A 16,377-nucleotide genomic window follows, 5' to 3' on the forward strand; every position below is an offset into this window, starting at 1 on the left:
TCGGAAGCTCGTTAAGGTTGGAAACGGGTCGGAGCAAGATCACACTATCCTTCAGCTCATTTTGTTATAATTAGAAAAATTTTCCTTGGTATAATGGCATGTATAGGTTAAATTGACCAAATGATGAAATATTAATATTTGGTTGTAATTAGCCATTGGAATGGCTAGTGATGGTATGTTTTGATGTATACGTGTATGAGACCATATTATGTTGATATGTGTTGTGTGCTTGAATTGATATACATATTAGATATAAATATGCTTAAATGAATATTTGACCAATTTGGTAAGTTCGTCACTTGAAAATAGGTGATGATATGTCATGCATAAGAATTGGTTTTGGCTTGATTTAAATGTTTTGAATTGATTGGGAAATGTTTAAAATGTTAATGTAGGTGCAAGACAAATTTGGGTGAGAAATAAGGGTTGGAAATGACCTTATTTTGTCCACACGGGCAGAGACACGGGCGTGTGTCTCAGCCGTGTGTGACACACGGCCATACGCACGGGCATGTGGTTTGGTCGTGTGTCCCCTGCATTTTAAATTTTTGAGAAACAGAATGCTTTGAATCGCTCACACGGGCAGAGACACAAGCGTGTGTCTCAGCCGTGTGTGTCACACGGCCTAGCATATGGGCGTGTGACCCTTGCACCTAATTTTTGAAAATTAAATTGTCTACACAGCCTGACAGACAGGCATGTGGCTAGCCGTGTGACCCAAGTTAGAGAGTTATACGGGTATGGACACAGGCTGGGACACGGCCATGTGCCTTACATCGAATGTCCACACGGCCTAGGACACGGGCGTGTCACTTAGCCGTGTGAGCCACATGGCCTAGCCACACGGGCGTGTGTCCTCTACACTTAAGAAAAAATTTGAGATTTTGTGAAAAATTCTTTGAGTTTCTAATTTAGTCCCGACTTGTTTCTAAAGCATAAATTAGGTCTTGAGGGCCCATTCAAGGGACATTATGATTGAATATGTTTGATTTCAGTTATGAATATTAAATTATATGTGTAAACTGTATTTAAATCTGTAAACTTTGGTAATACTCTATAACCCTGTTATGGTGACGGATATGGGTTAGGGGTGTTACACTGGGTTCGCAACCAGGGGTGCGGGGGTCGAAGGCACCCATGGTACGATACAGGCTGCACAAGTGGAATCTATATAGAAGTTTACTTCTTCTATTTGATATTTGATTAGAATAATATGTTTTTAACCTTACTGTATTACTTATATTAGAATTTTATTAGAATAAGGTTTTTAAACTTATAAATAGACGTAATCGTCTCTCCTCTTGTATCATTCGGATTCGACATAGTGAATTTTCTTCTTATCTGTCCGTGGTTTTTTCCCGAAAGGGTTTCAACGTAAAATTCTGTATGCTTTATTTTATTTCTTTTCTTTATGATACATATGCATTATTGACGTTCTATTTTTTACATATACACTATATTACACCAAAGTGTAAAATTGACGATTTGCACTGAAGTGCCACTGTCACTAGCACCGGGGTGCGAAAGAACTAAATTGCACCGAAGTGCCACTATTACTAGTGCGCACGAAACTTTCCTAATGACATGTCATCTATATCCTACTAGTTCACACCTTGTCTACATGTGCATTTATATGTTAAATTCACTACTTTTACTCAATAATTAAAAACAATTTAAATTTTAGACCTTTTACAATTTAGTCCTTATTAACATAAAAATTCACTATACTCTCTAATTTCATTATACTTTTACTTTTCATCTATCCACTAATACATCTCATATTATTCAAACCCTATTTATTAATATTTTAATTCACATGTTTAATTTCGTACACTTTACAATTTGGCCTCTTCTTACTGCTATTTCAATATACCAAATCTATTTATTTGTTATTAAAATCCAATTTGTATTTTCACTAAACATACCAATTAATCATCTAACAATTCTAACATGGCTTACACTTAAGTTGAGTTAGGTAAAGTAAATTTCTTGAAGTACTTCCAATTAAATGCTTGCAATGAGCTCTTTTCTTCTTCCTTCACTCTTTTGCTACTTCTTTCCCTTTATCAAGCCATTGTTGCTCACCTCTCGTATGTTTCTCTTCATTAACAACACATACATAGATACATACATACATACACAAGATTTAATATCAAAACAATACTTACATATTTTTTCCATGCATTTTTAATAAGGTAAACATGAAATCTTTAAAGAAAACTTCATCATCCTTTACTTGAATCTTCACAAGCTATCTTCACAAGAAACCTAACTTGTCATGGGGTTTTTCTATTGATTTCACTAAAAACCTATGGGAGAAATTTGCAGTTTTGAGCTTGAAAGGGTTGAAAATGGTAGAGAATGGACTAAAACGAAACAAAATGAAAGTTGGTAAAGGAAGGAGATTGGAGTAACATGAGAAGGAAAAGATGTAGATGATGATGGAAAGAATTTTTTTCTAGATCTTTCTATATTAAAATCTATTTAATTTAGTATTTTAAATTTTTACTTATATTTAATTTAAAAAAAAATCTAAACTCATGGTTCATATTCATTTTCAATCTCATCCACACTTTATTGTGATTTCTTGGTTAAATTACACTTCTAGTCCTTCCTCTTTTTCCCATAAATCTAATCCAATCATTTTTATTTTTAATTTTCACACTTTTGCCCCAACACTTTTCACACTTACAATTTACTCAATACCTCAAATTAATTTCTCTCAATTCAAAACTCTTTTTAATTCCTTACGTTATCCAACTTCTCTAATAATACTCATGATTCCTATTTTATTTACTTCGAAAATTCTAACATGTGCAAGTCTTGAAATAACACTATTCTAATCTTAGGAGGTGTTAAGGATGCTACATTACCTTATGATGAATAGTGAGTTAACGACCATCAAGCATCTGTTAGCAACTTAATGACCTAATGACTTAAATGATAACTTTTGAATAGTTCAATGACTAATCAATAACTTTTTGAAATTGAGTGGTCAAAGTGTAAACTTACTAGTCGTTAGTGATATTACATGTAGTTTACCCTAAACAAATAGAAAAATAAAAATGTATAAAAAACCAACATTTGTTGCAACTAGATGTGTCACCAACAAACATATAACAGTAAAGTTAAAAAGAAGGTAAACTACACCATTAGTCACTAAACTGTGTAATTTTTCGTTAATCACTTAACTAAAAAAGTTACAATCCGGTCACTAAACTTTTTGAAATTGTTTTTTTTTGTCACTCAGCTATTAAGTGACACTTTTTTAGTTAGTATAATGATAATTTAGTCCTTATTTTTATATTTTCTATCAATTTAACTAGGGTCAAATTGATAAAGATATAAAAGTTGAGGATTAAAATGGTTATGATACCAACTAAAAAGTGTTACTTAACAATTGAGTGAAAAAAAACAATTTTGAAAAATTTAGTGACCAAATTGTAAATTTTTTAGTTAAGTGGCCAAAATGAAAACTTACCCATAGTTTAGTGACTATTGGTGTAGTTTACCCTAAAAAATTGCTAACAAAATGACCTGAATAGAACAATATGATAGTTCATGGACTTGTTTAGAATGTTTTAAAGTTTAGAGATAAATTTAGAATCTTTTTGAAAGAAGATAAATTTAGAATCAAACCTATAGTTTAGGGACATTTGATGTAATTTACCCATAGTTTGGGGACATTATTGATATTCTATACCAAGTTTTGCAGCAAAAGTCTCAAGACATTTTAAATGCTATGAATTTGGTTTCAAGTACAAAAATGTTGATTCAGAATTATGAGAAAATAGTTGGACTAGTTTGCTTAAAGATGTGTTGTCATTTTGGGAAAAACATGATTTGAGTGTTCAATGCACAATATTTTAAATGTAAACGTCTACAATTCTAACAAAGTCAAATCATAATGGAACACCATTATCATTTTGGCATATTCAATAAAGTAATTGATTTTCAGTTGCAAGATCTAAATAAAAAGTTTAACATGCAAGTAATGGATCTTTTGAAACTTAGCTCTGTTTTATATCTAAATGAAAAGTAAAATTTTCAATGTTAGATGACATTTTCACACTTGCTGAAAAGTATTATCCTTTTGATTTTATTAAATAAGAGAAGTTGAATTTGAGATTTCAATTGAAGTATTGAGTATGATATGTACGATGAGGAAAAGTTACAAAATTTGTCTTACTTGTCACGACTATGTCTCTTTTCGAGAGAGACAAAAAATTAGAAGTGTATTATCTTTTTGACAAATTGATCAGATTTGTTTTGACTCTTCTAGTGTCTACAACAACTAGTGAGTGATCATTTTTAGCTATGAAGATTGTCAAATCAAGATCGCAAAATAAGACAAAGGATGAGTTTCTTGCAAATAACTTAGTTGTTAACATCAAAAGAGAGATTGTTGAAACATTTGCTGCAGATTCAATTCTTGAAGATTTTGTTTCTTTAGAAGAACGCAGCTCACAATTTTATGTAAGATTATGTATTTTATTTATTTTTTCCCATTGTACTTTGATTTATGAATCGGTGAAATTTATGAATTTATAACTTTTTATTTATATTAGTGAAGTAATTGCATATATACCAACAAGTGTTGGGTGTAACGGTAAGGCAAATTGCATTCTTAAGGGAAGACACAGGTTCAAACATTGGAGACAATATTGTTGGGAGGGGCGGCCCCGAACCCCAAACATGGATTGTAGTTGCATATGATGATAGGGCTCGAATATAAGATCTTAAAATTCTTCAACCTTGTTATTAAATCAAGACAGATATTTATAAATATTATATTATAAAAAATGTATTTATATGTGGGCTGGGCTACCTATCCAAACCTGAAGTTTCGTTTGTAATTTAGGAGGGTTTAGATAAAAATATTAGGCCTAGAAAATGAGTTTAGGCAAAAATATCAGGCTTGTTTAAAATATGAATATTTTTCTTTTAAGTTTGCAATGCTTTATATTATATTATTTTTATTTATATATTATGCAATTTATAACATAAAAATTTAAATCTATACTACTATAATGTAAACATTAAAAATGTTAAAATGACTATATATAAAATTGAAATAAATAATATAAATTACTAAATATTAAATTAAAAAGATATAAATATAAATTATTAAATTCTTCTAAAAGATATGAGTAGGCTTAAAATGTATTCGGGTTAATTATTTACAAATATGGACAGGTTTAAATAAAATTTTAAACTCATTCTTTGAATTAAGTTAAGTTTAGATTTGACCAAATCTAGTCGGACACCGGTCATTAATACTTTGAGGTACAATAAACCAAAAAAGAGTTAGGGCCCCTTTGGATGAGTATTGTGTTTACCTACGGTTAGTGTAAAAATAACAGTGACGGTGAGATTAAATACTGTAGCGTGTGAAAGAAAAAGTTAAACGCACCTAAATGGAAGTAAACATCTATCCAAAGGGGCCTTAGTGTGAGTTTTGATGGGTGATGCGTTTACTTGTAATTAGTGTAAAAACAGTAGTAGCGGTGAGATTAAATACTGTAATGATACTTTAGCGTGAGACAAAAAATAAGTTAACCACATCGTATTGTACTGTCCATCTAAACCCACACTTAGTTAAGATGGATCTAATATATTATTTTTGTTACTGAGTTGGGTTGGGTTGGGTTGGGCTGAGTTGGTCCAGGTGACTCGTTTGGCTCCATAATATGGCTTTATCAAAAACACAATCAGGCATAACAGATGATAATGATAACAAAACAGTAAACAGAAAGACACTCTCAAAAACTGCCAAAGTGAGTTCATTTCCTCTTTTACATCTCAAACCCTAATTTATTCCTAATTTTTATTTAATTTCATTGATTGTTATAGTTATAAACAGTCAATTCGATCTGCATTACTCACTTTCACAATTTCAATTTCTTCTCTTTTTGTTATTCCTTTCGTAATTTTATCTTGGTTTTGTTGTTACTATTTTGATGAATCCTTTGATACCTGGAAAAAAACCATAGGAAAATGAAAAGAAATGCATTTGATTGATGGAAAAAAAAGACATAATGGGAATACTTTTTTTTCTTCTCTAGAATTAACTTTCTCTTTAATCAAAACGGAGAAATTAGATCATTCTAGTTGGTTTTCCTTTGGGTTCTTGATTCGGACCATGTTTTGATCTGATTTGATCTCTAATAACAGTTTTTTGTATGTTTTGACACGTGGTTCTGTATAAATTTACTGGAATATATTACCATTTGTTCGTTAATGGAATTAGTTTTTGGCATGGTTATCCCTTACAGCATTTATTTATATACAGACAATGTATCTACTGTATGTGTTTCTTCCCACGTGATGAGGTTTTGTGGATATATAAGTTTTTATGGGTAAATAGTTGTAAGGCAAAAATAATTGATTTCTGCGTACAATCATATGCATGTGGTTGTCATTTTGTGGGTGTATGTAAGTAGAATTTTACTATACAATATGTGATTGATAGTTTCTGTTTTGGTTTGCCAGGAAATGGGTGTATACCTAAGTACCCCGAAAACCGAAAAGTTCTCGGAAGATGGTGAAAATGACAGGCTTCGATTTGGGTTGTCATCCATGCAAGGATGGCGTGCAACTATGGAAGATGCTGTAACTTATCTCACTAGTCTCATTGTCTGGCTTAATATGCTCTGACTTTTAATCTTTAACTGAAGTCATGGGGCTTACCTTCAGTTAGCAATTAATTGTAATATATGCTTTTTCTATACTTAATATATTTTTCTTAACTAGGTATAAATAATATCTAGTATATGGTCAACATCAAACATATTGGAGGAAATGATTTATGTAACTATAAAAAGTTTGTCCATTCAGACTCTAGACTTATCCTTGGATTGAGGATTGAATCTCACCAAATCTGACAGATAGAAGGAAAGTAGAAACTCCTATCTGAATACGTAGTTTTTGTTCATATGATTGCGTGCATGCCTGTGTGCCTTTTCTGGAGTGTAATTGCCCAATGCATGTCTGTCTGTGTTTGATACCTGTTATGTGTAAGAATTTTAAGGGATATGGGGTCCTTGATAAAATCATGCATTCAAAGTCAATTGGAGAATTTCTTCCATTTCTCTGAAGGACTATTTATCTACCTTGAATAACACCATTTACCTTAAATATGAATAGACTTTTGTGGTTTTTAACAGCATGCAGCCTATCCAGATCTGGACAGCATGACGTCATTTTTTGGTGTTTATGATGGTCATGGAGGTATGGATTGAACTTTTTAATTTTCATAGTTCATTTAATTTTTTCTTGCATCACTTTTTTCATTAAAAAGCATATAAAGTTTTTGTTTCATTATTTTATTTTTAAACTTTGCTGGGTACAATTTGCATTCTTCTAATCATGGTTTTTGTTCTTTTGGGAAATCTTAATTGACTGGCATGTGCTTTTGGTCACGTCACTGGTGAAGTGACTAGAGTAGAAGCTTTAAATATTGAGGTTTTATGATTTTTCTGGAGACAGATGACATCTGAGTGTGTTAAATGTATATCGAAGGTATTGTTTTTTCTTTTCAATCTTGCACGCTTAGAAGCACTTTCAGGAACAAATTTTAAGTTTCAACTCAAATAAAGGAGGAAAGGAAATCACTAAATTTCTTGCATCAAAGGATAAATCTGATGCAATCCTTTTTTCTGTTTCTGGCACATAGTTTATCGTTACAAACAGATAAGCAGAAGATAATGTTGACAGTTTTTGGTCCATTTAGCAACAAGTTGCTTAACTTATTGAACTATTTCCTTTTATCATATTTAAATTGAATGGTTTTATTATTTGAGGGGTATGTTTGGTGTCAACTTGAGCCTGATGGTTATTTTAAAATTTGAATTGTGCTGATACCCCAATTATCTTCGTAATAATTCTGAATCATACCATCAAACATTGAGGGGTAGAAAGCAAGCTGCAATTTGGGACTTGCTTGTTTTGTGTTTCAATAATTCCTTTAATTAGAAATGGTAAAGGGATTGGAGTTGGTCAAGTGCATTTACTGGATGGGTGAGACCTGCATAGACTGGTATGCCATACTTCGTATTGCTAAAAGATTATGAAGTGTTCCTAGGATGGGATTTTTGTTTTCAAGTTCAGCACCAACCTCAGTGAGGTTCTTAGCTCTAGAAACTCTCCTCATACTTGAGATTGCAGTGAATGACATGCTTATGTCTGGCTGCAATGTTCTTATCTACTTTTTTTTGTATATCGAGGTTATTTTGTGCACAGCTAAATATTATTTGTAATGCTTCAAGTTGGTAAACTAGGGAGAAAGCATTTAATTTACATTAGTTGTGTAGGTAAAAATATTGGTCTCTATAGGAAGTTTACCTATTTTCAGCTCATTCAATATGATTGTTATATTTGCTCTTATTCCCTTTTTATCAATTTCAGCTTTCATGATTTTGAAAGCCTTTAATTGAATTGTTTAGTCATTAAATTCTGTATGCCAAGTTTTTTAGGTATTTTCTCTGGTTCATTTATCTGCAGGTCAAGCAGTGTCTAAGTTTTGTGCCAAGTATCTTCATCAACAGGTGCTCCAGCATGAGGCATATTCAGCTGGAGATATAGGGACTTCACTGCAGAAATCTTTTCTGAGGTTAGTGATATTTTGAAGATGTGTAACAGCTCAAGCACGAGCGTGTCTTTGGCATGTCAAATAGACCGTGTGCTTGGAGTTCATCACATTACCACTCAAAGTTTGTTAGTGTACACTGATGCAATTGCATGTTATAGTACTGTAATGTAATTGGTTTTATGACAAGTTATTTATAGCTCGATTCTGGCTTATGCAATTGCGACTGTATCTTTGATGTTTAAGTCATGATTGTCTCCTTTTTTTTTTTTTTCATTTTTTCTGTCATTTGAAATTTAAGAGTGTGATGATATTCCTTTCACTGAATAAATAATATGACACAAACAAGGGTGCTTGTAGGCCAGTTGTTTCTTCTGCTATACTTGTATACAACTGCTGTTTTATTGATCATGCAGAATGGATGAGATGATGCGTGGACAAAGGGGATGGAGAGAATTAGCGGTCCTGGGAGATAAGATAGACCAGGTTTCTGGCCTTATTGAAGGGCTCATATGGTCTCCTAGAAGTGGTGAAGCCAACAACCATTTTGATGATTGGTCTTCTGAGGAGGTATTTTGGTGATATATTTTCCTTTTAGTTATATGAAACGATTTCATATTATATTTGCCTTGCTGATTGCTGAGCAGTTGGACTAGGAAATGTTTCAATGAGATCTAAGCTACATGGCTTTAAATGTTTCTTTGGTTGCTGTTCATTCCAAGGAGTAGAATAAGTTTTCAGCTTACAAATCTGTATGCTACCAATAGGGGTAATCATATCTTTCTAATTTTTTGCATTATGTGTATTCTCACATAATAAATCTCTTTACCAGTAAATTATGTCGGTAGCTTATTTGGTAAACTGGAGAAAGTTGATGAGAATACTGATAAAAGAAGCTTTTGTCTTTGCAGTTTGTAAGGATATTTTTAATACCATTTTTCTTTTGTGAATATTAATAAATTTCATCATCAAATCTTAACCATTGATGCCATGTTACGAAATAAACTTAATTGAACCTACTGTCTGAAGTATGCTAATTTTAACTGAGTTAGGATATAGTAAAGTTTGCTATATCCCGTTTGGGACAAGATCAAGAGACCATTTTTAACTTAGGAAAAGAAAGTTTTTTTAACTAAGATTAAGAGACTTTTGCTATATCCTTTCAAGTCCAATGTACAGTTTGGGGTTGTATAGTTAATAATCTTTACTGCCCCTGACTCAGACATTTCATGTGAGCATATCCTGTTGAATGGCCTAGGATTGTATCGCTGCAAGAAATCAATGACTACTAATTATTGTAGTTAGAACTATGAAAACGTGACATACATTCACTTCATTATATAAATTTGGTAAAAATGAACTTTATAGGTAGGTGGGTAGCAAACATGCATTATTAAACCATATGTTAGCTTGCCTTTTAGGTTGGAATTCATTTTGATACACTAGCAGTGGAGCCACATGTGTAATTCTTTTTTAAATTAGCTTTTCTAATTATACTCTAAAGGGTATGTATGACTCTGTTAACTCCACTTGTGGAATCCAAAAACTCCACTGGTGGTGGATGATATCTCTTCAAGTTATGGTGGAAGAAAGAAGGATGCAGCTTAATTGAAGTATCGTATGTGCCACAAACTTTAATGTGATTTGTTTAATTCTTTATGTAATAAGATATGTAAGAAGCTTTTATGTGATTCATTAAATGTCTATTTGACCTGTGCAGTTCTAAATGAAATTTTGTTTGATTGCAAACTAGGGCCCTCACTCTGATTTTGATGGACCTACTCAAGGAAGCACGGCGTGTGTTGCAGTAATTCGAAACAAACAACTCATTGTTGCTAATGCTGGTGATTCTCGTTGTGTAATATCTAGAAAGGGTCAGGTACATTCTTTCTTCTTCTGCTGAACCATGAAAACACTATTTCAAAAATTATGTTTTCTTGTATAGAACCTTTTCTGAAGGCCTCAAAAAATTGAGATGTAAGCGGTGTCTGCTTTGAATGTCAACTAATGATTTTGTTATAAGTTAATTTTGTCATGAATTTAGGAATAAGATACCATGAGTAGGACTGCCCCTTTTAGTTTTCTGAGTGTGGCATGGAAATGGTTGTTGCAGATGTTATTACCTTTTTCAATCTGATTGGTGATAAGAGAGTGGAAAGCATAGTTTTTGATTTGCTCATCACATCAGTTTTTTTATTTGCTTCAAGTGTATAGTCACTATATTTGTCACTGAGGGAGAGACTATGGGATTTATCCCTGCTCCATTTCAATTTCTTTTACGTCTCTCTCCTTTGAACATGGAAATAGGTTCCTCTTTAAGGTGGCATAGTTTTACTTGTGCGATTTGCAAGATTTATTTCATAGAAATTTCTTTTACAGGCTTATAATCTGTCTAAAGATCACAAACCAGAGCTTGAGTTGGAGAAAGATAGGATTCTGAAAGCTGGTGGTTTTATTCAAGTGGGACGTATTAATGGAAGCTTAAACTTGGCCAGGGCTATTGGTACCTTCTAGATCCCAGTTTAAATGTTTTGTTTTGACTGGAGATTTAGGTGTGTGGAGCAGGGGGGAATATATCTTATTTCAATTGCATGTTGATCCATATTTGGCTTCTGCTTGCAGGTGATGTGGAGTTCAAACAGAATAAAACTCTGCCAGCTGAAAAGCAGATTGTAACAGCTAATCCAGACATAAACGCTGTGAGTAGCTGTTTGCTCTAATATTTGTGTAATTATTCAAACTCAGTTTATAAATTTTGATAATGACCAATTGATTTAATAAAGGAACTATCTCTTTTGTTTTGGTACTCTTTTATCAAAATTTTAAACGATAAGCAATCCTCAGATGCATATATAAATCTTTTGCTACATCATGCCAACTAATATTTGTTTTCACCCCTTACCCTATGTTTATACTTAGCATTTACCATCTTTGAAATAGGTTGAGCTTTGCGACGATGATGAGTTTCTTGTTTTAGCTTGCGATGGGATTTGGTAAGTTACTTTATAGGAATTTCTCTATTACAAGAAACTTGCATCCATTTATCCCTGCTGCTCTGAAGTTAAGTTTAGACCCTATCTGGTTATTACTTGGGCACTATTAAGAACAATCTTTCGTAATTGGCTGTAGGTGCATGCAGGATACATGCATGCCATGCCTACTTGCTAATCTTTCTGAAAGATTTTTATATCAAGCAATCTGTCAGACTCAGACTGACCTTAAGCTGGAGTGGTGGGTGAGGAGGGGATTCATGTAACCAAGCTTAAGGGAACTATGATTGCATACATACATATATAAGTATGCATGCATGCTCGGTGTATGTACACATGTATGTAGGTGTTCTGACTGTTGTATGATCTCCTCTGTCAATTGTTAGAAGACATAGTACACCATATGTCCTGTACAGTTTGTGGTGGAGGGCTACTTTCTGATTTGCCAATTTTGTGGCATGTTTTTCATCCAAATTAAGTCCTCTGAATCATAGTGAACATTAGTGTCTTGGATGATATTACTTCTTTTTGTTAAGTTGATTGCCTAATATTTTTGCCATTTTCTATTCATTAGGGATTGTATGTCGAGCCAACAACTAGTGGATTACGTTCGAGAGCAATTAAGCTCCGTAAGTTTCTTCATAGACCTCTCACTAAGCACTTTGAAGCCCCATTAATACAAAAAATCCGTTTGCCAAGCCTGATGAATTGATATGTACATTGCTTAACATCAGTCTCATTGTCTCTGTGTAGGAAACTAAACTCTCAGCTATCTGTGAGAGAGTATTCGACAGATGTTTGGCTCCAACAGCCGGTGGTGAGGGCTGTGATAACATGACAATGATCCTTGTTCAGTTCAAAAGGCCCGTTGGTTCAGGCACTTTGGAGGAGCAACAAGAGCAGCAACTATTGACAGATCAAACAGCCACCACAGATAAAAGTGCATCTGGATCCAGATCCGGACCTGAATCGGAATCTGGATCTTAAGAAAGCATTAGCCGCCTTTCTTTCAGTTTTGACCAAATGGCTAGCTTTTTCCTTGAAAGCTTGTAAGCAAAACGCAGATGATACTCAGATTTCACATTTAGGAAGTGATTTTCTTGTGGTATGATTGTTTATGTGTATGCATGTATAGTGTTGCAAGATTTTTGATCGAATAGATCCTTGGGTTTTTGTATGTGTTAAACTTGTGCTTTTCATTTAATTTTTTTTCCCCATGAGATACTAGCGACGGCATGTGTCATTTTAGCTTTTTAAGTAGCTTCTTCTGTTGTTGGGAGGTCCAACAATTAAGGCTTCAATTGGTAGGATTTAAGTTAAGCTTCAATTGGTAGGATTTAAGTTAAGCTTCAATTGGGAGGTCATAACCGAGTAGTTAGTGCAATTGGGTAACACTTTTTTTTTCTATGTGTACATGTAATTGCACAAATAGACATACTTCACGATGGTTTTCAAGATCAGACTAACGGTTGAACAAATCAAACCACAGGTTTTTGGTCCGATTGATTCAACTGGTTGGAAATCGGTTCAAACATATATAGTAAATATTATTTATATTTTTTTAAAAGTATGAACTTGTATCATGGAGCTAAAACTTTAGTCTGACAAATCGTGCAACTTTAGTGATTTTTTGAAAAATCAATAAAGTTGCGATTTGTCAAAGTCAATTTATCTCTTAAAAGTGAGAATTTGTAAAAGAAAATTCTCTAAGGTATTGAAATAATGTGGAAGTAAACGCAAAAGACAAAGCAACTTGAATCGAACAGAAAAACCATAAAAAGACAATACACACAAGATGTTTGAGTAAAGGCTCTCAAATATATTCAATAGCTATGAATGAGATGATTATAAATGAGGGGAATATCTCTATTTATAATTGAGCTATTTAGATCCAATAGTCTAATTTAAATTACATCGACGGTCAAGGGTAAAGCTTATCTACAAGATGAGAGTTCTAAAAGATTTAAACTCTATACAATCTTATTCCTTAGAATTTACAATATTTACCATGGTAACTCTAATTTTACTAGAGTGTTTCACTGGGCTACCAATGTTTTAAATAGAGGGTTTTTCTAAGTGTTCTATGAATCGAGCCAGTTCAAGTGGGTCAAATAAGCCCCATTTAATCAATGGATCTCCATGAGACATTTTGTCTATATTTGGCATGGGCTTCGATCTATGGCCCGTGACACTTGGACATTCAAAGAATTACATTCAACTTCTTTTTTACTTTTCAAAGCTCTTTCCTGGAAAATAGAAACTAAATAGGGTAAACTACATCCATGATCATTTTAAAATAGAGTTTGTCTTATTTTTATCACTCTAATTTTTTTCTCAATTTACTCACTCTAAATAAAAAAATTATGAACTGGTCATTGTTGTTAATTTTTCCGTTTTCTTTTAACAAATTGCATAGTTAGAAATCTACTTAATTTTTTTTGTGTTTTCCTTTTATTTATTTATTCCTTTTTTTTCTCCATTTTCCTTTTTTTCTTCAGCATTAAGGTCCACATTAAGCATGCGGGGTGGAGGTTCATATGTTGTAAAATCTGGATCAACTCCTCTAGCATTGTCTGGAGCTTTCACTATCAAAATCACTCCCTACTGGTTTAGTAAGAACAACCTCTAGTTCAAAAAATAATGCAATTTTCGAACCATCTGGCCTAGATTCCCGAATTGGATCATCATCAGTTCCAGATTCCTCTTCGTTCTCAACCCCAATTGCATGTCCAAGGTTGGATGTCCCTTCGCCAGTGCAGTTGTAAGGAGTATATCATCCATTCTCGTCAACCCTATGTTAAAACCAATATTACTTGCGGATTGCCCACCAATGTAACTTGATGGCATACCCGAATAAGTGTTCCCAACATAGAACATCAACGTTCCGAAGTTGAAATCAAAAGTACTCACAGAATGTTGTGCCGAGGTCTCCAAGTTCAGGTTAAGAACTAATCTTGACTGTATGCCAAAGTTGAAATCGAGGGTTGAACCCAAGAAATGCTTTCCCATTGATAATTTTGACATTTCCTAATACGAGATTTGTAACAATGCTATGAAACCACCGCACAACTATATAGTTGGACTTTCTTTTTCCCGTTCCCGAAACAAATTTATTAAAACTGTTGTCAAGCTTGAACCACTTTCCTGGCTATTGACAAACTAGACATATAACTCTAGTATAGCATTTCCACTAGAGCAATGCATATTGAGCATTTCCGCGACATCTATGTACCTTTGAGCTCAAATGTATCATATGTAACAGGGCTCATTGACGTTGGATATTTATATTTAAAGCTCGAAATTCTCCTCTGGCTTGAAGTAGAGACTTTCCTTTTAATTCTTGACTAGAGCTTATTCAATTTTATGCTTTGGTTGAAGCTTATTCAATTTTATGCTTCGGTTGAAAGCCAATTCTGTAGATTGGGTTGATACAAAAACAACCCCAATGTCAGTTTCACAAATTTGACCGTTGTAATAACTAACGGCTCTAATTCACCTACTCATCTTCGTAAAAAAAATCTTGTTTCACATGTTTAAAATGAAAACATTATATAGAAAAATAAGTACTCATTAACTAAATTCAAACAATGACACTTACTTGAACTAATTTACTTTGTTGGGTCGATTTTTAAACTTTAGATGTTTAACATCAACAATCTTTTCATTATGCAAATCTTCAACTCGAAATTTAACTATGAAAACCTCTCCACATCAATCTTCATTTTATAGGAAACTTTACTATCGAATATAAAATATAATTTCAAAATGTTGGAAAAGATTGGACATGATAAGTCAAAAAAAGGCTTCTAACAAGAAGTGTTTTTCTAAAAGTTTCTAAACATTCCTATTGTGCCACAGAAAGATGGGATGTAAATTTTATCCCAGGATTCTCTGGTTTCAGAAACTTTATTCTAGGATTATCGAGCTTTCAGAATTAAAATGGCACGGGACAGGGCAAAAACGCGTCGTGTAAGACGCATGACATGGGGTAGGGCAAAAACGCGTCCTGTAGGACACGTTTTCACCCTTTCCTCCATGTCACCTTAAAGCGCATCCTACAGGACGCATTTTTGCCTTGCCCCATGTTACGTCACCTGAAAAAGCTTCTTACACGGTGTGTTTTTGCCTTCTTTCTCCCAAATCGACATATTTCTCTAATTTTTGTTTTACAAAAAATGCCTAAATCCCTAATTTTGTTTAAAATTTAGCATATATCCCTAATTTTCCATTTTAGCCTTTTCTTATTGCTATTTACCTGACATGACCATAGAGGAAGAATTTTTCTTTGGTGTTTAGTAATGGATTTCCATTTATTAAATTCTTGGTAGCAACCACGTTGTTTTTGAAAAGGTAATCAAGGGAATGGGAGTTTTCTATAAATTGAGCTAGTCGGAAAAGGTGACGGGAAGCCGGTCCAACCTATAAAAATATCATACTGTTGAAACTTTTGAAAGTAAAATTTAGGATGCTCGAAGTTCATCTAATTCATAGAACTTCAGTTTTGACTATTTTACTCCAAAGTCGATAATTTTTTATTGTTTCAATTTTATTATTTTGTAAGGAGTGAATTGTATAATATTATAAGTAGAATATAAAAAAAATACTATAGTAGATGATTAATGTGATTTTTTATAGACTATTTTTTATTTATTTCTTTACCTCTTTTTCATATTAGGTGATGATAATAATGTCATATTAATTTGACGGTTTTTTTTTTGAATATTCTCATTATAGGTTTTAATTATATCTATTCTTTTTGATATAATGTTTGGAACTACCCATGGCCCCTCCCCAACCCAT

General features: G+C 33.1%; 1 protein-coding gene across 1 annotated transcript; it reads left to right on the plus strand.

The window, feature by feature from the left end:
* The first annotated feature begins 5,653 nt into the window (after positions 1 to 5,653).
* On the plus strand, positions 5,654 to 12,763 carry LOC105773336 (probable protein phosphatase 2C 60). The gene is made up of 11 exons (XM_012595112.2): positions 5,654 to 5,777; positions 6,493 to 6,612; positions 7,167 to 7,230; positions 8,503 to 8,611; positions 9,004 to 9,157; positions 10,341 to 10,466; positions 10,967 to 11,090; positions 11,210 to 11,286; positions 11,528 to 11,580; positions 12,152 to 12,206; positions 12,331 to 12,763. Exons 1-11 carry the CDS (start codon positions 5,691 to 5,693, stop codon positions 12,562 to 12,564), a joined length of 1,203 nt encoding a protein of 400 aa, XP_012450566.1. The 5' UTR covers positions 5,654 to 5,690; the 3' UTR covers positions 12,565 to 12,763.
* The last annotated feature ends 3,614 nt before the right edge of the window (positions 12,764 to 16,377 follow it).

This window comes from Gossypium raimondii, chromosome 6, assembly GCF_025698545.1.
Source record: "Gossypium raimondii isolate GPD5lz chromosome 6, ASM2569854v1, whole genome shotgun sequence".
In the NCBI taxonomy this organism is placed as follows: domain Eukaryota; kingdom Viridiplantae; phylum Streptophyta; class Magnoliopsida; order Malvales; family Malvaceae; genus Gossypium; species Gossypium raimondii.

What these genes read in the sequence shown, in the direction of transcription:
- LOC105773336 (XM_012595112.2), top strand. Translation starts at nt 5,691, where the DNA reads ATGGCTTTATCAAAAACACAATCAGGCATAACAGATGATAATGATAAC. An exon ending in TGTTTATGATGGTCATGGAG is followed by an intron (nt 7,231 to 8,502) that starts GTATGGATTGAA and finishes ATTTATCTGCAG; the next exon opens with GTCAAGCAGTGTCTAAGTTT. An exon ending in ATGATTGGTCTTCTGAGGAG is followed by an intron (nt 9,158 to 10,340) that starts GTATTTTGGTGA and finishes ATTGCAAACTAG; the next exon opens with GGCCCTCACTCTGATTTTGA.